The sequence below is a fragment of the Cyprinodon tularosa genome, unplaced genomic scaffold, assembly GCF_016077235.1.
Source record: "Cyprinodon tularosa strain WSP-4 unplaced genomic scaffold, ASM1607723v1 ctg941, whole genome shotgun sequence".
NCBI lineage: Eukaryota > Metazoa > Chordata > Actinopteri > Cyprinodontiformes > Cyprinodontidae > Cyprinodon > Cyprinodon tularosa.
The window spans coordinates 234,259-258,912 of record NW_024039720.1 but is presented as its reverse complement, the minus strand read 5'-3'; the positions used below and the strand labels follow the sequence as shown (position 1 = coordinate 258,912).

The 24,654-nt window shown below is 39.8% G+C and overlaps 1 protein-coding gene across 35 annotated transcripts in view; it reads left to right on the top strand.

The window, feature by feature from the left end:
- Positions 1-24,654, top strand: part of rims2a (regulating synaptic membrane exocytosis 2a) — a 192,865-nt gene that overhangs the window by 11,012 nt on the left and 157,199 nt on the right. For 26 of the 35 annotated variants that reach the window (XM_038275109.1, XM_038275108.1, XM_038275114.1 and 23 more), the window contains exon 2: positions 1,575-1,867. In XM_038275109.1, coding sequence (XP_038131037.1) covers positions 1,578-1,867 — 290 coding nt within the window. In that variant the 5' untranslated portion in view covers positions 1,575-1,577. Of the gene's footprint in view, positions 1-1,574; positions 1,868-8,753; positions 9,460-24,654 lie in introns of those variants that run through there. The other 9 variants (XM_038275126.1, XM_038275130.1, XM_038275144.1 and 6 more) reach the window with 7 other exon arrangements.

Sequence of the window (24,654 nt, the reverse complement as noted above, 5' to 3'; positions counted from 1 at the left end):
GATACAAATTCATAATTTCTACTTTGAAAGTTAAAATGATGGAATTCAGTCATAAAAATAATATGTCATAATCCTGATATGTCATGAATATGTCATAACTATGTAATAATTATGATATTTAGAGTCATAATTTCAACTTTCAAAGTCAAAATTGATGACAAAGTCAAGTGTGATGTTTAAAGCAAGAGAATTAGGATTTTCTTTGTTTTGTCTTACAAATGTAATTCACCAAAGTTTATTGTTTATATATATTCAACCCCTTTTGCTCTAATGCATGTCTATAGGGAGTAGACAGCACCATGCAGTGCACCGTACTGTACCTCAAAGTACGGTTAAATAAAAGAAAAAACAATATCTTGAGCTTTTCTTTAATGCAGACAGATAACCGAGTAAGAGTAGATACAAAGATTAAATGAGGGAAATAAAGAACAATACTGGAGAAACAACAGTTATACTATAAAATGTATGGATAGTGAATTAGAGATTAAATGTGTACACCGAAGGTCTTCAACAGGGGGTCCGCAACCCCTAAGGGGTCCGTGGAGGTACTGCATGGGGGTCGCGAAAGTTTTGGTTGATCAGAACTTTCTTTTTTTATATTCCCCCCTGCAATATTTTCCACTAATTTAAATGTCTTGAAATCGACATTAACATGAATTGAACACACTGTAGTAAACAGATAAATGGAGGCAGAAGATGTCTTTCAGTCATCAATGCACACATTCAGTGACACACAGGAGCTCTTTCAAGCTGGGCACCGTTTCATTCACAACACCTGTCCCATCAACCAGGAATAAGAAATACTTTAATAATCAAATTCACTTTTGTTACATTACTCCATATGTAATAAAGTGACTATAGGACCAGTTTGATATAACACAATTTCATACAATATATATAAGTAGGGGGTCCCCGCTCCATCTTGCCATCAGTTTGGGGGTCCTTGGCCTGGAAAACGTTGAAGACCCCTGGTGTACACCATACACCAAGGTGCAACACCCAGCTGCATTACATACTTTAGTTTAAAGCAAAACGATCCTTTAAAATGATCGTATCTAAAACCTCATTTTAATTTAAACCAGATTTATATTTTATTTTTTTTGGACAAGATTTTAAAAAGTCCATGATTTTCATCCAACCCGATTAAGTTTGGCTATTTTATGAAGAGGAATATAAATACTGATCAGTTTCCAGCAATGTAAGCTATTAGAAGCGCACCTAGCTGTATGATATTTTTAACTCATGGGTGGTTGAACGTCAAGGCACTTAAAAAAATAAATTAAAAAAAATCAAAGATTGTGATTTTTTTTGTGTGAAAAAAAATTAAATCACCTGTCATTTTCCTTCCATTTCACAAAAGTTGGCTACTTTGATTAGATCTGTCATGAAGAAACCAATTAAAATGCATTCTCATGCATCATTTGAACACGAACATCATATTAAAGGTCAAAGGACATGAATACTTTTGCAAAGCCCTGGAAAGACACCCCGTTCCAGCCATCACAGTTTATCATTATAAAAAAAAGATGTCTTTGTGAATTTGGGAAGTATAAATCCCCCTTCTGTGCTTACAGGTTATGTGGGTATGCAACTTGTGCCGAAAACAACAAGAAATCCTCACTAAATCAGGAGCGTGGTTCTACGACTCGGAGCCCGGTCAGGTGCGTGGCGTGTTTGAGGGTGGGCCACAGGGAAAAAAGGCCAAACTACACGACCCATCCCTGTATGCCCACCAGGGAGCCTCAGGGGACTTGACACCAGCGTCAGACAGAAGCAGACCTCGCGGCGGGCTCCTGTCCAGACAGGCGTCCCTTGACAATGGAACAGGGCTGAGATACTCGGGGCCCAGCGATTCACCTACAGACAGGTCAGTTCTTTTTTAAAAACAACACTCTATCCTCTTTTATTCTTAATGCTCTAAAGAAATTAAATCGATGTATATTTTGTCTAAAATCATGTTGATGATTATGTCCAACAAAGCAGTTTTAGAGATCAGATCATAAGCTGCGGGCAGGATTTTACTTTGTGAAGCTTTTAAGCATTAGGGCTGATCTATATGGCTGTGTATAGGTTATGTGGGATGTGGTTTAAATCTCACAAGCCACGCAGGAGCCCACATAAAACTGCTGGTACATTGAGTCCCTAATGCCTATAAGGGAGACAGAAGCACATACTCTGTATCTAGCTCTAAGTCAGCATTTCTCCAAGAGTCATCCACCCACTCACCCTCACTTCAGCAGAGCATATTAAGACAAATAATTGCTGTCTGATTCAGCTGTGATGGAGCTTGGGGACTTTAAGGGTAATAGCAATCAATTGTGTTTTCTCTGTGCTTGAAATGAGCTGCTGTTATTTACTTAAAGTTATTTTAGTTATCCGATGGAAGTGCATGCCAGTTTGGTAATGAAATTATTTGGAAATTAACTCACTATTACAATATCAGGATGTAAGATAACGTAAACCAGAAGAAGAAGAAGAGGACAAAAACGGAACCATCGAATAGACGTTGTACTGTACATGAGCTAAAAACAATGGCCGTTTCTCAATTCAGAAGAACACGATTAAAGACTCGTGTCCTCGCCAAGTATGTTCTTGAGAAGAACACAGGATAGAGTGGACTCTGGGAGAACGGGAGCACGCAGCATAAATATGGGTCAATTGGAACAGAAGCGTACTGATGACATCACCACACGCTCGGCTCATTTGGAGCTGCATTTCACCTCCTGGTATTAATAGTCTCTAGATGATAATAAATTATTACTTTTTTCATTTAATAATGAACACAGTCAGATAAACACAAATCAAATGAACATTTTGCCGAATAAAACAAAAAAAATCGCCATCAGAGGCAGCGGTCCTTCACACACGGCTATGCAGAGAGAGGGCTGCTGCAGACGGGCTAAGACTAGACATGGCTGCCATTAGTCTCGGCACTCCGCTGGTTGCTGTGGTCCTTTCAACTTCGGAAATTCAGACTAAATCAGTAAATGCTCCATATAGTGACGCATAAAGGTATGATTTTCTCGCCTCAAATGATCTTAAAACGTACTTTTATTGAAGAACAGCAACAGAAAAGAGAACCTTTAACTTAATACTCTGAGCTCTGTAAGCGCTCCGTTGAAAGCTGCTGCTGCCCCAGTGCATGCTGGGAGAGCTGTCAATCTCAAGAACGGACAAGTCTGCATGCTGTGTAAAGAGGGAGGGGCGAGAACAACATTCAGGGACTTTGTCCATTCTCGGTCTGCTGTTCTTGTGAATTGAAAAAGTATTAGGGTTGAGGCTGATGACGTTTCACGAGTACACAAGTACACGAGAACACACAAGTACACATATTGAGAAACGGCCAACATTTCAGCAAAGAGATATGTGATTAGTTCTTGTAATCTTGTGATTCCTACTTGTAAATTTGTACTTGTAGTTTTATAAAGTTGTAATTTCTTGGAAATTAAACATCTGATGTCACATGTATGTAGGAGGTGACAACAAGAACCAAATATAAATCCTAAGTGTTCACGCTTTTTGACCAAGAAATCAAACACCAAGACATTTATTTATTTTTTTTGGCTGGTATCTTACTCCATAAAATATGTTTGGACTACGAAAGCAATACGTAGCTTGGTAAAATGACTGACAAAATGCAAGATTTTGCACTCTTTTTGATCTCATTCACTGAAATCCCTACAAAATGTTAAACATTCAGATGCTGGCAGCACAATCACGCAGCAATTTGGACTCTGCTTGATTGTATTCTGCTGTATTGTAGTTAAATCTGTGTCCACTCGGGGGGATTTTACCTTTAAGATGGAGAGATTGGAAGTTTATACATTGATCTTTATACCGTCAAAAATGTATATCAGCATTCTCTCTCTCACTTTTCTCAAAAGCTACATTTTACTTTGGTAATCTAATCTCTTTTTTATACAGTTTTCCTTTATCTCTGAATGTGCTCCAGATATAACACAATAAAAGAAAAATACATCAATCTAGCATATTTTTACCACAATAAAAGCCTGGGAATGATGCAGGAATGACTCAGACCACTAACATAGTGTAGTCTTAAGCCTTTTCCACTGCGTATTAATTAAAAATATCATTCGAGAAGTAGAACTGTTTCCAGTGAAAAAATCTGGCACTGATGTTGCTTACATTTGCAGTAGCAGGGAACAGGAAGCTGGATGTCTGAAAATTTACAGGATAATGGTGGTGATGGATAGCAGAGACTCCATAAATAGAAATCCCACTGAATAGGCACCAAAGACCACTTTCATTAATCTTAAACAATATATAAATTAATCCAGGAGTCTGTTCTGCTAAAGAAGGGAGGAGACATTCTGACAGAGTATTTATGTGAAGAGCTAACCCAGGAAGACCCGTAATGTGTCCCGTTATCAGCAGTGTCATTTAAAATCAGCACACACATTTAGCATGACGATGTGTTGGAGGCTCTTAAAAGAGCAAAAATGTGTAACATTTTCACAAGACTTTTGGAAATTCAATATTTTCATCCAAGGTAACACCTTATCTAGCAAGAATTATTATAAAACCTAACCTGAACTACGCTTAAAACATTAAAATAAACCAATTCAAATGAGAACCTATTTACAGATTTAGCCCTTTTTTCTTTCTTCTCATAAAAAACTTAAATCATGTTCTTTATTTTTTGCTGTGATATGCAATATATACTTTTTCAACATTATTGAACAGATGGACAGAAAATGCACAAAACACTTACAGTAAAATAACATATAAAATAAGTACAAGAAACAATAGTACAGAAGCAGTTAAAATAAAAAGATTAATTAATTTAGATTTTGACACCACTGCACTATTTAGTTAAATGAGGTGTACAGCAAAAATGTATACATGACCAAAATGAAGTTAATTTTTCCTTGATTTGAGCAGTAAGGAGGAGAATTGCCATTGGAAAAAGGTGATTTATGTTTAAAATTAGAAAATACAAGTTCATTATCTTATTTCAAGTGCATAACATTTAATTGTCCTATTTTAAGAGGAAAACAGTCCTTCCATTGTCAGACCATCTTATCTACCCGTCAAAATAAAATACAGTTATTTTACAGTTATCTTATGAGGTGTTTAATTATTTTTGAATGGGTTTTGCTTTGTGGAGAGCGTGTAAGGAAATAACAACATCTCCTTTGCCTTTAGGTCTAAAATAGAATTTTAAAATTAGAATTAAAATACACAGGATTCTGGGTAACTGATGCAAATTTTGTTCACCCACAAAGATTATAACGGCTTCATCTCTCTTTTTGTCATGATTTTATCTAAGGCTCGGACCCACATGCAGTGAAGCCAAACAGAGAGACACAGATTAAAAGTTCAACGGGTTTTATTGAAGGAATATGAGCTCGGTGCAGAGTGGCTCCGAACTCTGCTTAGCCGGAACTGGAAGACGAGGGGAAGACAGACTGTTAGTTCAAGCTCAGTGGGAAATGCGACTAGTTGATCTTGAAGGAGTGGAACTGTTAGTTGACACACGTTTCCAGAGTGGAGAATCCTTGACTCCAATCTGTGTGTTGGTTAACCAGAGTATGTTTGATTTGGTGGAGGGCGGAACAGGATTTACCCAGAACTCGGACGGTGAAGATTGATGCAGATGCTGGTTGCCACTCAGATTTCCTGTGGTACTTGAACGAGTCGTGGTGAAGATGATTTCCTTACTCAGAGAGTGATTTCAACAATCTCAAAGGTGGCTGGATCCAAACCTCCTGTTTGACTCCGTTGCTCAGTTTAAGGCTCAGTTGATTCCTCCTGGGAAGGGCGATCCGGAAAGGTCCAGTTTGCTGCCGATAGGCAAAGACAAAAAACAAAGTTGAAGCTCAAAATCTAATCTCAAAACTCAGATTACATTCAGCATAAACTCTGCATAAACAAGGCTTGGCTAGAGTACCCCAAACTGGCAAACACTCTGACGTCGAGGTAGTGGCAACCAGCAGTTTAAGAGCAGTCCGGTGATGAGGTAACTGTCCGCAGGTGTTATTCTCCCTTCCACTTCCTGGTGGTGGAAGGGAGAATAACACAAAGACAAGACAGACAAACACAAAAACTGGAGTCCTGACACTTTTAAGCCTCTTTTCATGTTCTAATAATATTTTCTTTTCCTGTAATTCTTCCTTTTATATCTTAAAATTTATCACTTACGGACTTTGAAATTCTTTTAAAAAAATAAAATAAAAATTCACACAGCTAAAAAAAAAAAATCTATTTTATTAATCCGATTGATTGATTTTTGATTGATTTTTGGAATAAACATCTAAATTTGTAGCCAAATTCTTAAACATGGCATTTGCTCAAAGAACAACCATAATGGCGCAGTAATTTAGTCCCAATTGGATAACAAATGTATACATTTTCCATGGAAAGAAAACTTTTCCTAAACACGATTTTCTGTCCAAATAGCAATGAATTAATTCTATCAAAAATAATAAATAAATAGAAGTTAAAGTAATTGAGACCATACTCTACAATAAGTCCAACAAAACAGGCTGAGGTGGGTGTGGAAAATCTTTTGATGTTAAACTTTGACCCTAAAGGACTCATCTGTTCGGGTTCTAACGAAAAAGACTAATAAATAAGTAATAAGTAAATCAGTGTAGTAATTTAGTAACAGTTGGATAACAAATGTATATATTTTGCACTTAAGATGGAGAAAAAACTTCTATTACACAGGTTTTGCTGTCCAAATATCAATTAATGAATTCTTAAAAAAAAAAAAAAGTAGTCAAGTTAATTGATTAGAAAAGAATAAATGATTAGCTGCAGCCCTTACTCTATAAGTTCAATAAAACAGGCTGAGTTGGGTTTGGAAAATCCCTTGAAGTTAAACTTTGACCCTAAAGGATTCATCTGTTCAGGTTGTAAAGAAAAAGACTAATAAAAAGTAATGCCAGAAGCACAGAACTTTTGTGTATACAAGTTTCCCTTAATTTGAGCAGTAAGGAAGATGATTAACCAATGGAAAAGATGATTTATGTTTAAAAAAAGCAAGTACATTATCTTATTTCATGTGCATAATTTCAAGTGCACTTCCACTACACAGGTTTTGCTGTCCAAATATTAATTAATTAATTCTTTAAAGTTGTAGGGAAGCTGCTGTTCCAACTAGAGTCCTGCAACGGATCGGGTACCCCGACGGCTGTCACCCGCTAAAATGCTCTTTTGCGGGTGAAAAATACATAAATAAAAATAAACGGGTCGGGCGGATATGTTTTTAGTGCGGGCGGGTAGTTGGTGATTTTTTTTAATGCGTGTGTGTTGTTATGGACATCAGAAATGTTATATTAATCAGGCACTGGGGTCACCCTTGTTGTAGCTTAAAGCCCTGCCGGCAGTGTGGGCTTCCCTCCAAAAAGGCCACAGTCTACATGTCTGCTGCAGTGTTAATGGCGCTGTTCTGCAGCGCAGCGTACTATAGCCTATTACTTGATGTGTTAACGGGTCGTGTTGCGGGTTAAATAACAACGGGTCGGGTCGGGTTCGGATTTGAATTGAAGATATCCGCGGGTGACGGGTCGGGTTCTGTAGTCATCCTAACGGGTTCGGGCGGGTACGGGTTGGTAAAACTCGACCCGTGCAGGACTCTAGTTCCAACCGCTGCAGAATTCTCCCGAGTGGTGCACAACTTTACATGAGTGAATAAAATGAATGTAGTTGGTTGATGATCGAAGGGGTGGGATTGTTGTGGCGGAAGGTTTGCAAGCACTTTTGGTTGTGGCCGGTTTGTCGGAAGCATCTTGCTAACCAATTAGCAATTTAGTGCTAGTAGTTTCCCAATAGAAAATTCCATTGGCACCAAGTAGCACTAAAGTAGCACTAAATTGGTGACTTAGAAACGACACTGTCAAGGAACGCTATGGACAGAGGAAACATGCAATAGGAGGAGAGTTTAGTGTCGGAGGTCGTGGATGAGTCTCCTCCATCTTAAAATTTTATATTTAGAGGAGGAAAGCGCGGACGAAGATGTTGTGGAAGAGGACGCCAGGGCGGCAGAAGCTTGGTTTGGTGTAGAAGGCTTCCAGCCGTACATGTTTGAGCCCTTGCCTCGCAACGCTGCCAGTTCAGTTAGCTCTACGCCTGCTGAAGACGCAGCAGGCGTGAACACTGCGAACACTCAATGGGAAAGGAAATGACTCTTATTTCAACCGTTGCGTATATTAGCTGCGACATATGAATCAAAGATGCTATGACCGAAAAAATTTTGATTGACAGATAACCGTTGATATATGATTGGCCGAATTTAGGCGTTCAGGCTGACGTATAACTAACTGGCCCGCAGAAGATAACACAAACAGATTTTAAGACTGGATTTTCTTTTTTATAGAAATTTTCTAAATTTTAGGACACTATTGTTTGATAAAGAGTACATTTATATACATGTTTATGTCAGAATGATTTGACATTTAAATATGACTTCCATATGACTTAAGTTAGGTTAATCAGATGCATCCCTTACTTCACAATAAGTTTTAAAAAACTGAGGTTGGTTTATGCAGAAAACCCTTTGAAGTTAAACTTTGACCCTAAAGGATTCATCTGTTCAGGTTGTAAAGAAAAAGACTAATAAATAAGTAATGCCAGAAGCACAGTACTTTTTGTGTATACAGTTTCCTCACAGATAGTCCAGCTTCATTATTGATGCAGAGCCTGATGGTATGGAGCCATATATGGCAGTCTATATATAAATACTCTGACGCCAGTATCGCCGCGCTGCGTTCTTATTGCATTGAGTTATTTATCCTCTGCTGCGCGCGTCCCCAAACCCTCCAGATGAAGCTGCAGAGCAAAACCGCTCTAGTCCAGGTTTTCATTTCTATCTGTTTGGCAAATATGAGTTGAATACTAGACAGCAGCTGATCCGCCGGTAAGGGACGCTGCCCTGCAGGCTGCTCCTCACTCCTCCGCCTCTTTTCCACTCTGGCCGCTCCTTTACTCCTTCCCTCTGCACACCGAGATGTGATGTTCAGCGCTGCCAAAGGAGCAGAGGGCTTTCGCCGGCATTTGGACTACCTCATTTTTATTAATTTTTTATTGGTCGCTTCAAATGTGAAGCATTATGACCGAAGAATCGCGATCAGAATGCGTTTCATTTAAGGACACTTTTATAAATAACCAGGAGAAACGCGGAACTTGATCGGTGCGTTTTTTTTTTTTTTGCGTTTCATGCGCCCTGAGAGATTCTAACTAAATAGTGAAGAAAGGTGCATGAGTTAACGGGAGGAAGAGGGGGGGTGGTGGGGATGTGGGATGAGGTGAGAGGAAAAAGAGTGATCACCTTCCGAGGATAAAAGGGAAAGAAAAAAAAATCCGGAGGGCGAAAATGCAGTTTGAGACATTGCGTCAGTTCTGTAGCTCGGTTTTATCACATTTCAACGGGGCTTTCTCTGCACCTCAGAACATCCTCCAAGCGGAGCTTTTCGAGCAGGCGTTGGGCAGCATCGGGTGAGTGATTCCTTTCACAGAAATGCCCAGATTTCTAAGGAAGGGCTTCCCCTGTCGGTATGGCAGTGGGTGGGGGTTGTTGCGTTTATGGATCGCATCCAGCCTGCGTAACAGCAGCCTACAGTGTAGGACTGTTGCTGCTGCAGATATTACCCGGCTTGGATCAGACACTTTCCGATCTGTGCACCTTTACTGATTGAGATTTTCATTTTACAATGAAAGGAGGAGATAAAGGTATAATGATTCGTTTGGGTGGAAATATCCGGTCGTAAATCTGGTGTTTGGCCCCAACGCATCGCTGCAGCAGCTCTGTGTGCCCCCCTCTGCTGCTCCTGCTGCTGTGCCTCACAGGGAACATACCGGTGCTACGGCAAAATCTGCCACCAATCACATATTGGGACTGAAGTGTCAGCTGGGACGGATTCTCCCCACCAGTCTGCTGTCTACTAAGCCTAAATTCACAGCAATCGCAGCTAAACCTAATGTCACAAAACTAATACATTAACCTTAATAATGCTATGGAGAAATACACGAGAGCGCCCCCTTGGGTCACAATATATAATGGGTCACATATTTGAGTGTAACACCGGGAAGCACATGCACTCAGTGGTGGATCTACACCAAATGTACCAGGGGGGCCAGGAGGGGGCCAGCATGTTTTCATGGGGAAACAGAAAAGCATGAAATAAAAAACAGGGCAAGGGATTCAAATACATTAACATAGCTGCATAAATTGAAAATTCTATTCAATTAGGTTTAATTAAAATTCTATATCTAAAACTGGGATCCTATCAATACCACTGATGCTATCACCGTATTGTTTTTAAATAATTAGTAAAACAGAATTTGTTAAGAAAAAAAATGACATAGATCTATAATTAAAATGTCTTTGATTATTATGTCTTCAGTACAGGGGCTGTAACAGGGGCCAGGACATGATTTACAGAGGCATTGGCCCCCATTGGCCCCTAATTAGAGCCGCCTATAGAAATAGATGTTAGCGCCCCCCTTGGGTCACAATGTATGATGGGTCACAGATTTTGTTGTAATACCAGGAAGCACATGGACTCAGTGGCGGTTCTAGACCAAATGTACCAGGGGGCCAGGAGGGGGCCAGCATGTTTTCATGGGGGAACAGGAAAGCATGAAATCCAAAACTGGGGAAAGGATTTGAATATATGAAGATAGCTGCATTAAGTGAAATTTCTATTCATTTAGGTTTAATTACAATTGTATATCTTATTAGCTCAATACGTGCATAATTTAGGAATTTTGCATATCTTTGACTTAATTTAAGTTAAAATGACCATTTTCTATAAAATCTGAATTAGAAATCAAGACAAACTGATAAAAATTAAAGTATTTATTTTTTTTTTTTGAGAAAAACATTTAGCAGATGAAAACTGGGATCCTATGTCAATACCAATGAAGCTATTACCTTATTGTTTATTGTTTAGTAAAACAGAATTTGTAAAGAAAAAAATGAAATAGATCCAAAGGACCTATCAGTAACCATGTCTGTTCCAGTGCACATCATCATTAGAATTTCTTTGAGTATTATGTCTTCAGTACAGGGGCCATAACAGGGGCCAGGACATGATCTACGGTGGCACTGGCCCCCGCTGGCCCCAGTGTAGAACCGCCTATGCATGGACTATTAGGAGTCAAGATCTTAAAGCAAGTGCATGCATATATCTCAGTGCTCCATCCCATTAAAAGCTGTTTCTTCCTCACAATGCTACTAAACTCTCAGTTTAACAGTTTGACCCTTGCCTCTTACTCAGCTTCGCCACAGAGCTGACCTAATGTTTTTTGAGGCCCTGAGTAGAAATGTACACATGCCATTCACTACAAGCTGCTCAAAGCTAATATTATGCTTGAACCACTTTTCTTTGTATTTTAGGGAGACATTATGATGTAGAAAAGCAGAGTGGTGGCCTAGTGGTTAGTGCATAGAGCTTGGAATCCTGATGTTGTGAGTTTGAAACCCACTCCCACAGACTGCCACTCTGGGTCTCTGACCCTTACCCCCGTTGCTCCATGGGTGTCCCATGATGGCAGCCCACTGTTCCCCACCCCAAGGGCATGGGTTAAATGAAGAGGTAAATTTCTTCAATGTGAGATAAATAAAGTTCAAATGTTGTAAGTTTTTACTGAAAATATCTATAAAATAATATTTTTATTTGACCTTTACGACTAAAACATAATTTAATGAGGACACCGACATCTCAGTAGCTGATGCATCTATAAGCCTGTGGTCTATTTTCCCTGAATGTACTTCAGGTCGCATGTTCCGGCGCTGCTCGGTCGTTCTGTCGTCAAGCATTTGGGCCAACCTAGCAAACAATCAAAGTGTTATATTCAAGAAGGAGCTTGTGAATACAGAAAAAGAACAACATTCAGCTTAAATTAGACACCAACGGCAACACCATGTAAAGTGAAGAAAAAAAACCCTCTCAAGTACAACCGTGAGCTAGCAGAAGGAGCAGAACTGTGCTGCAGTATTGTGTTTTGGCCACAGGTGGCAGTATCATTAGAAAACGCGATCATCCATCCATCCATCCATCCATCCATCCATCCATCCATCCATCCATCCATCCATCCATCCATCCATCCATCCATCCATCCATCCATCCATCCATCCATCCATCCATCCATGGCACACCCTCGACAGTTAGCCTGTCCATTGCAGGGCAACACAGAGACAAATAGGACAAGAAGACCACTCACGCACACACTAACACCTAAGGAGAATTTAGAGAGGCCAATTAACCGAACAGTAATGTTTTTGGTATGTGGGAGGAAGCCGGAGTACCCAGAGAGAACCCACATGCACAAGGAGAACATGCAAACTCCATGCAGAAAGACCCCGGGCCTGGAATCGACCCCGGAACCTACTTGCTGCAAAGCAGCTGTGCCCCTGAGCAGCCCAAAACTCCACCATTTGTCTCTAAATTAGAAAAGGCATGTACTTGACCTGTTTTCGCAAAGGTCTTTTTATTTGCAGCATTATAGGAGCTTAAAGGCAGATTTTTATTTACTTTCGCTTGAGGTAGTTTTTAACTTGTTTGATATAAAAAAAGTAAACGTACATAAGAGGAGATGGGAACACCTCGAATAAGTTCTGACATAGCAAATATTTTCCTCACATGGCTGATCAGGTGTTTCTGCTGCCGGTGGTCTGTTAGAACAGCATACGCTGTCAGATCAGCATACATTGTTCTGATACGCACGCACATGCGCAACAGAGAATTATTCCCACATTGAATTTATCAGCGGTGTACCGGAGAGCAAATACATGTTTATTTACTATTTACTTAAAAAGAAAATCAGCTTATTTTGAAGTAGAAACATCTAAGCCAGACATGATTGAAATTTCCGGGATGTTGAGAGAAGAAGCCTCTATAGTAAAAATGAATTAGTATTATATTTATGTTGAATAAAAACTAACACCATTGTGATCTGACAGCGTATGCTGTTCTGACAGAACACTAGCGTCCCATTAGAGCTGCATTTCTCGCTAACATCTGAATAGCATTTAACATCACTAATACATGCTAAGATGATAAAGTAAGTACAGCTTGAGTGATTGCAACAGATTGATTTAAATCTCGGCTCATTACTGATCTGTGGTCAACACTTGCTTGCTAAGTCTACTTCCTGTTCATTACCGCTATTGTTGTATGACGACATTATGCTTTGCATCACCTGGTTAATTTGCTCCAATGAATGGAAACATGTCTACTTGTCATTTCCTTTTTTTCTCTCGACATTTTAAAAGTTAGCAAAAAATTCAGAGAATTGGATAGAAACATGGTGCTAGAAATAGTGTGAGAATTCACTGAAATGGGATCAAAATATGTGGACGCATATAGATTTTACTGCAAAGTCGATAGATGCATGAACATGACCTTACTAGCACAGATGCTAAGCATAGCAGTGCTGTTTTTTGGTATATTCATGTCAGTTGATCATCCCTGGTGCTTAAATTTGTTTTAGGTTAAGAAAGATTAACTAAACGCTATTAGGATAAATTTTTTGCATAAATTGTTACATTTGAGGATTTATATGTTTTTTTTATGGGCCTTTTCTTATAGTCATAGTAGGGCCCTTTAAGCCATTCTGATGAAGTTCTTACAAGCAGCATGCCGTAAAAGGTATCACTAACTGATCTATGTATAAAACACAACAAAAAAGTAGGATTTACTAGATTAGATTATGAGTAGTAACTGCTTTTTAGCCCAGGAAGATTTTGAAGTTAGTTTCTTATGGGCTTTAAGGCTCTTTATACAAAGCATTAGATTAGACTCAGACTTAATTGTCATTTTGTACAAACAGGGTGTATGCAAAAAGAAATTTCGTTCTGTACAGCTCTCAAGACATTTCCATTTTTAAAGTGCAGCAGTGGTAAAAATTAAGCAGCATTGGTAAATATAAACATACGACTGTATATTATTTACAGTTTCCAACAATCAGTTTTTTGTTTTATATAAATGTTATTGTTTCGGTTCTGTTAAGTTTTATTTGAGTTTTCAGTTTCTTGTTGATTCTTGTTTTTCTTTGTTTTCTAGCTTTATTGGTTTAATTCTTATTTTGTTGTGTTTTTGGATGTTTTTGAGTTCTTAGGCTTTTCTTTGTTGCCCTCTTGTCTTGGTTTCCCTTTCCTTCGCTCTTTTCCTTGAAGCCTCTGTTCACACCTGCTCCCAATCAGCTCGTTAGTCCTCCCTTTGTTCAGTCAACCATAAACACTCTCCCTGTGCAGTTCCTCAGTGCTGGTTCCTCGTCTCTCTCTGGCTCCTCGTGCTTGTTTTCCCATGATGTCTCCATGGTTCTGGATTGTGTAACATTCTAAGTTGGATTTTTGGATTCCTGCCTCTGTTTACTGTGATAATTTATTAAATCTTCAAGAACTTACCTCTGCCTCCCTGCCTCTGCATCTGGGTCCTCAAACCTCGCCAAACATTGACAATAAACCCCATTTTATAAAACATTCAGCAGTCTAATGGCAGTGGGGAAGAAACTGGAATCTGCTGGACCTGCATCGGATGCTTTGAAGTCTCTTCTCACAGGGCAGCAGGGAGAACAGTTCATGGTGGGGGGGGTGAGGGGTCATTGATTATGTTACAGGCTCAGGACAGGCAGCACTGGGATGAAATGTCTTTGATGAAGGGAAGAGGAGCCCTGATGATCTTCTCTGCTGTTCTTACTACTCTCCTTACCTTCTTCCAGTCTGAGTCGCTGCAGCCTCCACACCACACAGTGAGACAGCTGGTCAGAACGCTCTCTATGGTGCTTCTGTAGAAGGTGGTGAGGATGGGTGGGGGCAGGTGGGCTCTCCTCATCCTCCTCAGGAGGTCCATGCGCTTTTGCGGCCTTTTGACCAGTGAGGTGGTGTTTACAGTGCAAGTGAGGGTGTCTGTGATGTGCACTCCCAGGAATTTGGTGCTGTTGAGCACCTCTACAGCTGAGCTGTTGATTACCAGTGAAGGGTGGTTAGGACGGTTCTTCTTAAAATTTTTTATTAATGTTTATTTTTAGTGGAAATGTAGTTTCATATATGCTAAATGTAATATAGCTGAGGTTCTTGTTTAAATCTCGATTAAAGGCATAATGTGAACAGTTAAAAGATCTGATCATCTGCATAGAGGCCTCTGGTCGTCCGGCAAGCTGCAGCTGTCAGACATTAAACTTGTAAACATGCACGCTGTCATGTGGCAAAAACAAAACAGTTTCTTTTCTTTCATGGTATCGATTCCCTTACCACTGCACCGTTCGCTGCCGTCTGTCTCTTGGGACTGCAAGTCTTTCCCTCTTGTCCCCCACCCTACTGTCAGAAATAATGTACAGCACTGCTGGGCTCTCTGCCACCTCACATTACATGGCCAGGACACTCGGGCACTGGAAGGGTGGAACGGTGGTGGTGGGGGCTCTCAGCCTGAAAACTGTGATCCAGTAATCATCACATCTGACTGATTGGATTGAACTTATTTTCCCTCTCTAGTCATTTTTCACTAAAGTCTTTATGTTTGAACACCTTGAGACTGAAGGTCCAAGGCAGGCTAAGCCTATTATTAACGTGCACCGAAGTAGTTAGAGTTTGTGCTTTGATGTGACTCCACACTTTCTGTTTCTTTGTCTGCTGTTTTTATTTCACTGAACAGTAAAAAGTAGCTCATATCTACAGAACTTGGAAAATCAGATCTGTGTGTCATCCTTATACGTGACTCTCTGCTCAGCCTGGGCTGTTTGAAGGTTATTTCTTTCTTACCGAAGCAGAAACCTTCTAATGGGCTGTGCCTTTTCAGATCTAGCTTCCATGTATTATGCATGTGTGCGTCAGCAGAGGTCCTAATGGTGTGCGTGGATCTGTTCTTAGAAGGTCTGACTGCTTTATATTTGAGTGGTCACTAAATTTAAGCTACTACTAAATTTGTTCACACACATGCACACACCTTACCCGAGTTAGTTGTTTCTCTGTCGGCTGTTGCTGCGGAAGTCATCCCAAGAAACTACAAACAAAAATCTGCTTTTGTTTGGCATTGATGTACAGGGATAAAGAGGATGATTTGTTCTTGATGAGTTATTAGCACCTTGGGTATGAATGATAGAAAATATAAAAGATGTCTCTGTGTTTTATATTGTGAATGTGAGATACATTTTTTCCCCTGAATTTCTTTAATTCATGAGACTCAATATTTAATCTACTATATCCTACTGTTGAAGGACTTTACACACTGGAAAAAAATCTAAATCTAGATAAGTAATTTTTTCTTAAAATTTGTGCATTTGTTCTTGGATTGAGGAGATAAAAGAGACATTTTGCCAATGGAATAAGAGAATTTGCACTTAAAATAAGAAAACACAATGGCATTGTCTTACTTCAAGTAGATATTATCTAATTATCTAATTTTAAGAGTAAAAATACTCATTCCATTGGCAAACTATCCTATTACCTACTCAAATTAAGGGTAAATACACTTAATTTAAGAAATTTTTACTTATTTCTAGATCATTTTTCCATTGCGGTACGTAAAAGTACTGCTTGTACACGTCTTCACTACTTCTACAATTCTTCTGTAGTAAAATCTTTTTTGAATAGTAGTCATAGTAGTCATAGTAGTCAAAGGACAAACAAACATTTGATCATTATGAAAAAAAGTATATACACCAACTGACCTTCCTGATAGTGTTTATATTAGCCTTTTAGAGCCTAAATAGAATTTCAGCACCGAATTCAATGAGCAGACATAAAGACGTGGCGCCCTCTGCTGGCACTGCCTCAGATCTATCAAAAAGCCAAATTGTGGCAGACTACTACATAGAGCCTGATTGTCCTGTAATGACTCATGGTAAAGTGACAGCTCTGCATGGTTGAAGACCAACAAATGCTAATTTAAAAAACTGATCTACAGCAGCTCTAAGTTCTAGTTAATCCTTCCCAGATCCTCTTTTCAGAACCTCAAGGAAAGGGAAAATTCCCATTCTTAACAAACACAAACAGGTATACAACATCAACGTAAGAACCAATCTACTACTTTATCTATTTATTTATTAGGGATGGAACGGTTTATGAAAACCGTCCGAACCGTTCGGTTCGCGTGTGTTGCGTTCGGTTCATGCGCTGCTCCTTTTCCTCATAGGCGAAGCGTGTACACTCCAGAGCAGAAGGTGGCGGTACTGCACCAAAACCACTCACCAGTAGTAAACGGCGGAAAGAAAGTTGTGGATAAAGCAGTGTGCAAGCATTGTGCAACACGTTTTGTTTATGCTAACAGCAACACGACCAACATGTCAGGCTAACAATCAACATATACTGAACCAAACCGAAAACCGGGACCACGAAACCGTGAACCGTTCCGTGGATTTTGTGAACCGTTCCACCCCTATTATTTATAATATTGTTCGTTCTTAGACTGTAGAGACCAAGAATAGCATTGCCATCACTGGTATCAGGATGTCTACTGACAAATCTTATCAACTTAGCAGCTATGTCTGAACGCCTGAGCAGCTGTAGCTTCCGCCTCAGAGAACACCAATTAATACTGTTAATACTGTATTCACGGCTCTGTTCCAGTCTTTTCCCTCTTGGAATACATTTTTTTTTTTTTGCTTTTTATCACCCTGGATGGAGGAGTTTTCTTAATTATTAACACACTTCACTAGGAGGTGCTAACTGGCTTCAGGGCTGGTTATACTCCTCCAGCAGTGTGCCGCAGAGAGCTTGTTGCAGATGTTTTTGATTTATGCCCAATATTGAAGCGTGGTCTGAGCTTTGTTATTTCACGCCACAACACAAGAGGGACAATCAGGAACTAGCTGTGGGTCTAGATACGGCCGAGGTGGTGAGGAAGTGAGGGCAAGTTTTTGTGACAACGGAGGGTCATGAGTGCGAAAATGAGCGGGGATCCAGGTGGAAAAAGGGTCCCAGCATTCTCATGCACCTCGCTCTTCTAGCTGGTCCAACTTCACGAGTCGTTTTCCACAATGGCGGTCATACAAACAAAACAAGCCGGTAAGGTACCAAAGAGGAATTACACATAGTGTAGAGCGGATGTAGATTTGACCAATCAGAGGCCTCCTGTCTGCGTCCACCTAGAATTTGGCAGGGGTGCAGCAGAGTGTCTGTAGGCTACTTGCCAGTTTACCCCCTGTGCACATGCCAAGTATCCTACCTATGGTGTTATCGTATATATGCAAGAAGGGATTTATTTATTATCAGAGGAAAACGAAACGTAAAATAATAATTAGCATGTCAGCAGATGTGTTAATCTCTCAGAAAAACTATGCATGCAACCAGAGCAACATATTACTGTAAAATGTGTCAAGTAACGTCGTTATGCACCTTTAAAATGTAGTTTTTCTAGTCCGTGTCTCTGTATCAGCCTGCACTAGATGGACATTGCAGATATTTTCTCCCTTCTGATTTTTGCCTTTGGAAAGCTCTCCCCTGATGTGAAGCATTGTGGGTATAAGGACAGAGGAAGTTCAGCAGGGATGAAGTAAAAATTTAAGATGAAAGTAGGAGAGAGACAAGAGCATCCCAGCATTGGTTACCATGGCGACTGATATGAAGACAAGGAAGATGCAGTGGACTGCAGCTTGCCAAACCTCTGCAGCTCATATTTTCATGTTCTTTGACATGTAATTAGGGGAGAGAAGAGGAGGAAACAAGCTTAGAGGGAGGAAATTAGACAAAGAGGGAGGAATCTAACCTGACAACAGCCAGATGCATGTCTCGCTCCGCCCAGCTCCACTCACATACATCTGGGAACCCGCCATAGGAATTGCCTTTACTGAAGGCTGGGCCTTATAAAAACTCCTTGCATATGATTGGATAAGCCACTTGTCTGTCATCTTTATTGACGTGCTATTTCAACCACTCACACCGAAGCTAACCCGTGACGCTGTGAGAGGAGGAGCCATTTGGTAGATCAAGCTCTTGCCAAATCCGGTCGGGAGAAGGGCGAAAACATCGTTTCCACCAACATAAGCCTTCAAAGCCGTTCTCTGATGTTCTTTTGATGAAACAATATCAGATAGATTGGACAACACAGAAGAAATAGCAGCATCAATGCTAACGCTTGCTTCCTCAATGCGAGCCGCCATTGTTGTTGGAATCTCACGGTCGCTTCTCCACTCCAGGACACACCCACCCTGCGTCCTGATTGGACAGACCATAAATTCGGTTGGGGAAATCACTTTCAATGAGCGGGTTCCCAGATGTATGTGAGTGGAGCTGGGCGGAGCGAGACATGCATCTGGCTGTTGTCAGGTTAGGAGGAATCAGATTCCAGATCTATAAAACAGCTGGACTCAGGAAATTAGCTACCTACCTTACCTTTTTTCCTTCACTTTGAGCACTTTAGCGTTGGTGCTCTACAAACAGTTCCTGGTTTTAAAAATGTATATGAAAACATGTGAACAAGTTAAGGCTGCTGCTTTAAAGTTTATTTAAATTATTATTGGTGACGGCAATTTGAAAAGCTGGGTTTTACTGATTGTCCATTTTCATGCAGACACTAGCAGGAATAAGTTAAAGCACAGTTGGACCATTTAATCTAACAACAACAAGAAAGGGAAAATGGTAGCTATAGTTTTGATTTTATGAAAAAGTAATAACGGCTTCAATTTTAATGTTTTATTCTTTATTACATGCAAAGGGAAACAACAGAAGTAGTCATTTCCTTTGCCTTGAACTTCCCCCAGTGGCCAAACCTCGGTGGGGTATCAGTTAGCCGGAGGTTTCTGGTCTTTAGAATTGTCCTGTTCATGAAATATTTTGAACCAACATTATTTTAGCTATGGAAGTGCTTATGTTTGACAGAACAACCAAAACACTACACAATAAGACACAGCATTTTGACAAATATTTGATGTATTAAACGTTTTCAAATAGCAGATACTCTTAGCCATAACCTCCTCCATTCATATATGATGGACATTTAAGTTTCAGAAGATGTATTTTAAAATGTCATAGTCATGTTATTTAGCTTTCTTTTTTTAAGTTATATGATAGTTTCTTACTTTGGCTGCATATAAAGTTTTTCTGAAAGATTAAAATGTCCTGTTAATATACTATTTTGTCACTTTAGTATATTGCACTTTTTTTTTGCTCAGTTTGTGAGAAAATAAAGCCCTTCATGTAAATTTAGAATAAGAATGGACGTCACTGCGACTTCACCAGTTAGCACCGCCCAGCAAAATTGGAAAGTAATGACTAGAAGTGAAAGATCCAGTGTGAAAAAAATGTGTGAAAGAAGTATAATACAAGTATAACTTGACGATGCCCCTTTAAGCTTCATCAAATAGGCTACAGTTTTCTCTTTGCCCATGAAAAACAATAAAAAAGCAACTCTTTAATTGTTCATATTCGAGGCGGAAATCTGTCTGTGACATTATTTATTGATGACAGCTGATGTGTTATTTTCAGCTTGCCCCAAAAATTACAAACAAGTGCTAGGTGCGCCACTGCTAGGTATCAATGCTAGGCATCTGATGCAGTGCAGACAGGAATAAGGTTGTTATACATATCCAGTGTTATACACAGCTTTGTTTTGATTCCATCTGTTTACACATTTTTCTTTTGGCATGTCTGGATTTATCTCATTAGATCTCTGTTAAGAACATGGTAAATTTAGAAAATGAGGAGTTATTTTCAATTAAATAAGACAAAACCGCAAAACCTAACTCCTGATGTAATATAGAGAACAGTTTTGTGTGATGGTGAGGTATAATACAATCCAAACCAACTTATATAGTGCTTTAAAAACCTACAGGACCAAAGTGCTTCACAAAAACAGCAATAAAAACACAATTAAATGGACTAAGATCATTAAAAACAAAATAAAATACCTGAATAAGTAAAAGGTATATAGAAAATAAAAGAAAAACTTAATATCAACCAACAGTAACATCCCTTTGAGTACTGAACACCAGAGAGAAAAGATGAAAATTTTAAATAGATTTAAAGTCAAGAGTTTTAGCAGGTTTAAGAGGTTAAGTAGGTGACTAGGTAAAATGACTACTAATCATGAGGAACTAGCAGTCAGTAATCAAGATACATTGATTACTGTTAGTGTTTTTATAATAGAATTTGAAGTATATCATGTTACAGTGTTCATACTTAACTACACAAACATTTACTTTGTTTAAAACACTTCTTTATGATGGATTGTGCATATTTTTGTGCTCTTGCAATGGCCTCCAAAGTTACATATTAAAACCTTGCGGACGCAAAATCAAGCTGACTAAGCTGCTCCCCTGTAGCTTCGGAGAGTTAAATGCTTGGCTGAAGGGCCCCTTAGCTGCAGCAGTTTAGAGACAGTAGAACATTATACTCTCTTTATTTCTGCCTCCATTTTCACAGCTAGCCTCCAGGCCTCCATCTCATCTTTTTTCATGTCTTTGAAAACAGCTTATGAAGTAATGTCATGAGGATTGTGGGTTGCCTAACTGAGACTGTAACCCAGGTAGGTCTTTAGCAGCGTTCACCTCTGCTCAACACCCCATCCTACCTGGCCCACGCTCAGCACCCCCTTGGTGTTTATACCTGGCTGGTGGTGAAACTCAGCAGCTGTAATTAAGCCAGCCCATTATTGGTTTTGGCCTCACCTGGGGGGGAAGATAAGGCGCTCTCGTTTATTGGGTGTCTAAGAGAGGCGTTGTTATGATTGCATGTGTGTGTGAGATGGGAGAGGAGAAAGAGAAGCAGGAGAGATGGATAAAGAATTCAAAAGGTTAAAGTTATAGAGAACAAGAGCAATATATTGGACAGATATATTTAAGTTGTCACATCACAGATGTGGGTCAGACTATAAGAAAATAGAGTTAAAGTGGATGTGGGAGGAAGAAATATAAGTAGTTGATTGTTACTCTTATTCACATAGATAAAATCAGATTGATTAATTGCTTTTTAGTCAAGTGATTAGTAATTACTCTGATTAATGAAAAAACAGCATCATGAAATTGAGAATCACAGCGTTTTATCATCCAAAAATAAAATTAGCATCACGCAAGAGTCCAACCAGAGAAAGAAGGTATTCATCAGAAAATTTATCAAGAGGTCCATTTTAATTCTGGACGAGCTGCAGAGATCCACCGATTCTATTATATAGGAAAACTATTATTTACACACTCCATAAATATTTATTTTATAACAATATGTTATCTCAAGGCACTTTACAGAGAAAGTTAAACTAGATCATACAGTTAGATTCAAAAACTTTTATCTGATTGCATCGACTCTTTAGCTACGTTTATCTGGACACAAATAATCGGATTGAAGGCCTGATCAGATCAAAAATGTTTCATGTAAACATGTCAGACTGAAGATTCTAATCCAATTCGGTCCGATCGGATCTAAATTTAATTCCGAATGAGAGAGGTGGTTTTTGCCGATCGCCATTCCGATTGGCGTCCATGTAAACACCCATTCGGATCTGAAGAGTAAAATAATCTTCACTGCGCATGTGTGCGACGTCAGCGTGACGTTTTTCCGCCTTGTCAACAACAGGAAACCACCGGTCGCTCTCGCTCTCGCTGTGAACAACATGGCGGGAGGAGTCTAGGAACGCCGACTTATACACTCAAGTTCATTTAAAGCTGCAGGAAGCAGGAATTTATCCTCCTCCTCTTCCTCTTTTCTCTCTCCACAGCCTACTCTCTCTCCCACACCGGTTCAATTCGCTCATTCTCTACATTTTCTCTCGGACATTTCGCTGCCAAGCGCTTTTTTCCTCCTCTCTCCTTTTTTCTTTCCGCTCGCTCCGAGCGCATCGTTTGTAAGGCCTCCCAAAAACCAGACGCAGATAGAACTGCCAAGTTTGGCAGGAAGTTCTGCGCATGCTTAAAAGATTTAATCTGATCCAACGCTTGGTACATGTATACACACGTCATTATCGGATCATTTCATTTATTGTCCATGTAAACGGAGATTTTGAATTTCCGATCAACCAAGGTTTGGATCGGATCGGGGAAATTTTGCGCATGTAAACGTAGCTATTGACTTGTCAGCAATCCCTGTCAAGACACAGTGCTCGGTGTGCTACTTCTTTGCACCACACCAAGCATGCATGTAGCGATAGTGGAGAGGAAAACTCCCTTTTGACAGCAGAACCACGCTCCACAAGCAGCCCCCTCCAGGAAACACAGAGCCATGCAGACGGGCTCTGAGCCAGCACCTATATTTGAGGATGAAAGAGAGCACATACAATTAGTTACAGTCAGAGAAACAGGACTACTCTGAAAAATAGCGCAAACTCCAACATCTCAAAGGTGTTAATGGCAGCAGCCCAGTGTCTTTCCGGGATTGTGTGACAGCCGTACGGGAACAGACCAGATGAAGCTACTATGAGGAGAAAAAACAGATGATAGCTTTATTGGATGAAATAAAAAATACTGCTGAATGAGAGAATAGAGATAGAATTAAGCAAAATGATTAAAAGTGGTCCCTATGCCCTCCAGCAGTCTTAGTCCATAGCAGCATCACTATAGAGATATCCTAGTGGGGCATTATTATTCGCAGTGCAGATCGCTGTCGCTCATCAGGCAAAATTCTGGCGAAATTTCACGCAAGCAACATTTTATGCAGATTTTACATTTAGTGTAAACCTACATTTAGAGGCAAGATAGGTGTGTGTATGTAGTTGGATAAGTGTGTAACCTCAAATTTGATAATATTTTAGATATGGGGGATGCAGTTTTCAACTAGTAAAACAACCTTTCTATTTCTCAATGAGAGCTCTTGCAGTACTGCGCCAGGTGCCTTATTTCTTTTCTTTCCACTCAAAAGAAGGGAGCACAGTCAACATGAGGCTCAGCTCTTTGACGTATCTATCCCTCTGCATTTTATTGAGGGTCCAAGTGGCACCACTTGTAGGCATTTGTGTTTGAAGTCAGCCTCTGGATGGCCTATTTTTCTCTTACAAAACCCTTTTATCAGTAAACGTGAACATATGTCTGATGTCATCTTGCTTTTGAACAACCAAGGAAGAAAAGAGAGCCTGGTATTACGCCCTTTGAATAGCGTTTTTATTTGAAAACCTTTTCCATTAAGAGCTATCCTATTTGTGACGGTGCTCTTACAGTAGTGTTATATTTTCTTTGGCCTATGCCATTACAGTACATTGGTGGCATGAAGACTTTGGCTTGTCAGAAGATTACTTGTATACACAATTGTTCTAAAGCAGGGGTGTCAAACTGGTTCCAGAAAGGGCCATGTGGCTGCAGGTTTTCTTTCCAACCAATCAATAGCACACCAGACTCCAGTCATCTCATCAAGGGAGTCTAATCTGAACATGATGACTTGATGATATGAATGGAGTCTGGTGTGCTCTTGCTTGGTTGGAAAGAAAACCTGCAGCCACACGGCCCTTTCTGGAACCAGTTTGACACCTGTGTTCTAAAGGGTTTACACTGTAAAGGTTCATCCATTTAGAGCTGCACCAATATTTAAAGTATTTTCTGCATCTCCAGTTCTGAAATGCCACTTTCCTGCAGAGAAGGATGCATCCATGCTCCAACACACCTGAATCAAATAAGTGGTAATGACCAGACCTTTGCAAAACTTGCTGACATGTTAGGGAGGTAATTCAGCCTTTAAAATCAGGCGTCTCGGAGCATGGATGCATTTAAGAGTTGTAGAATAGTGGCACCCCAGTTGCAAACCCCAGACTTTCAGTCTTAAAACACATGTTA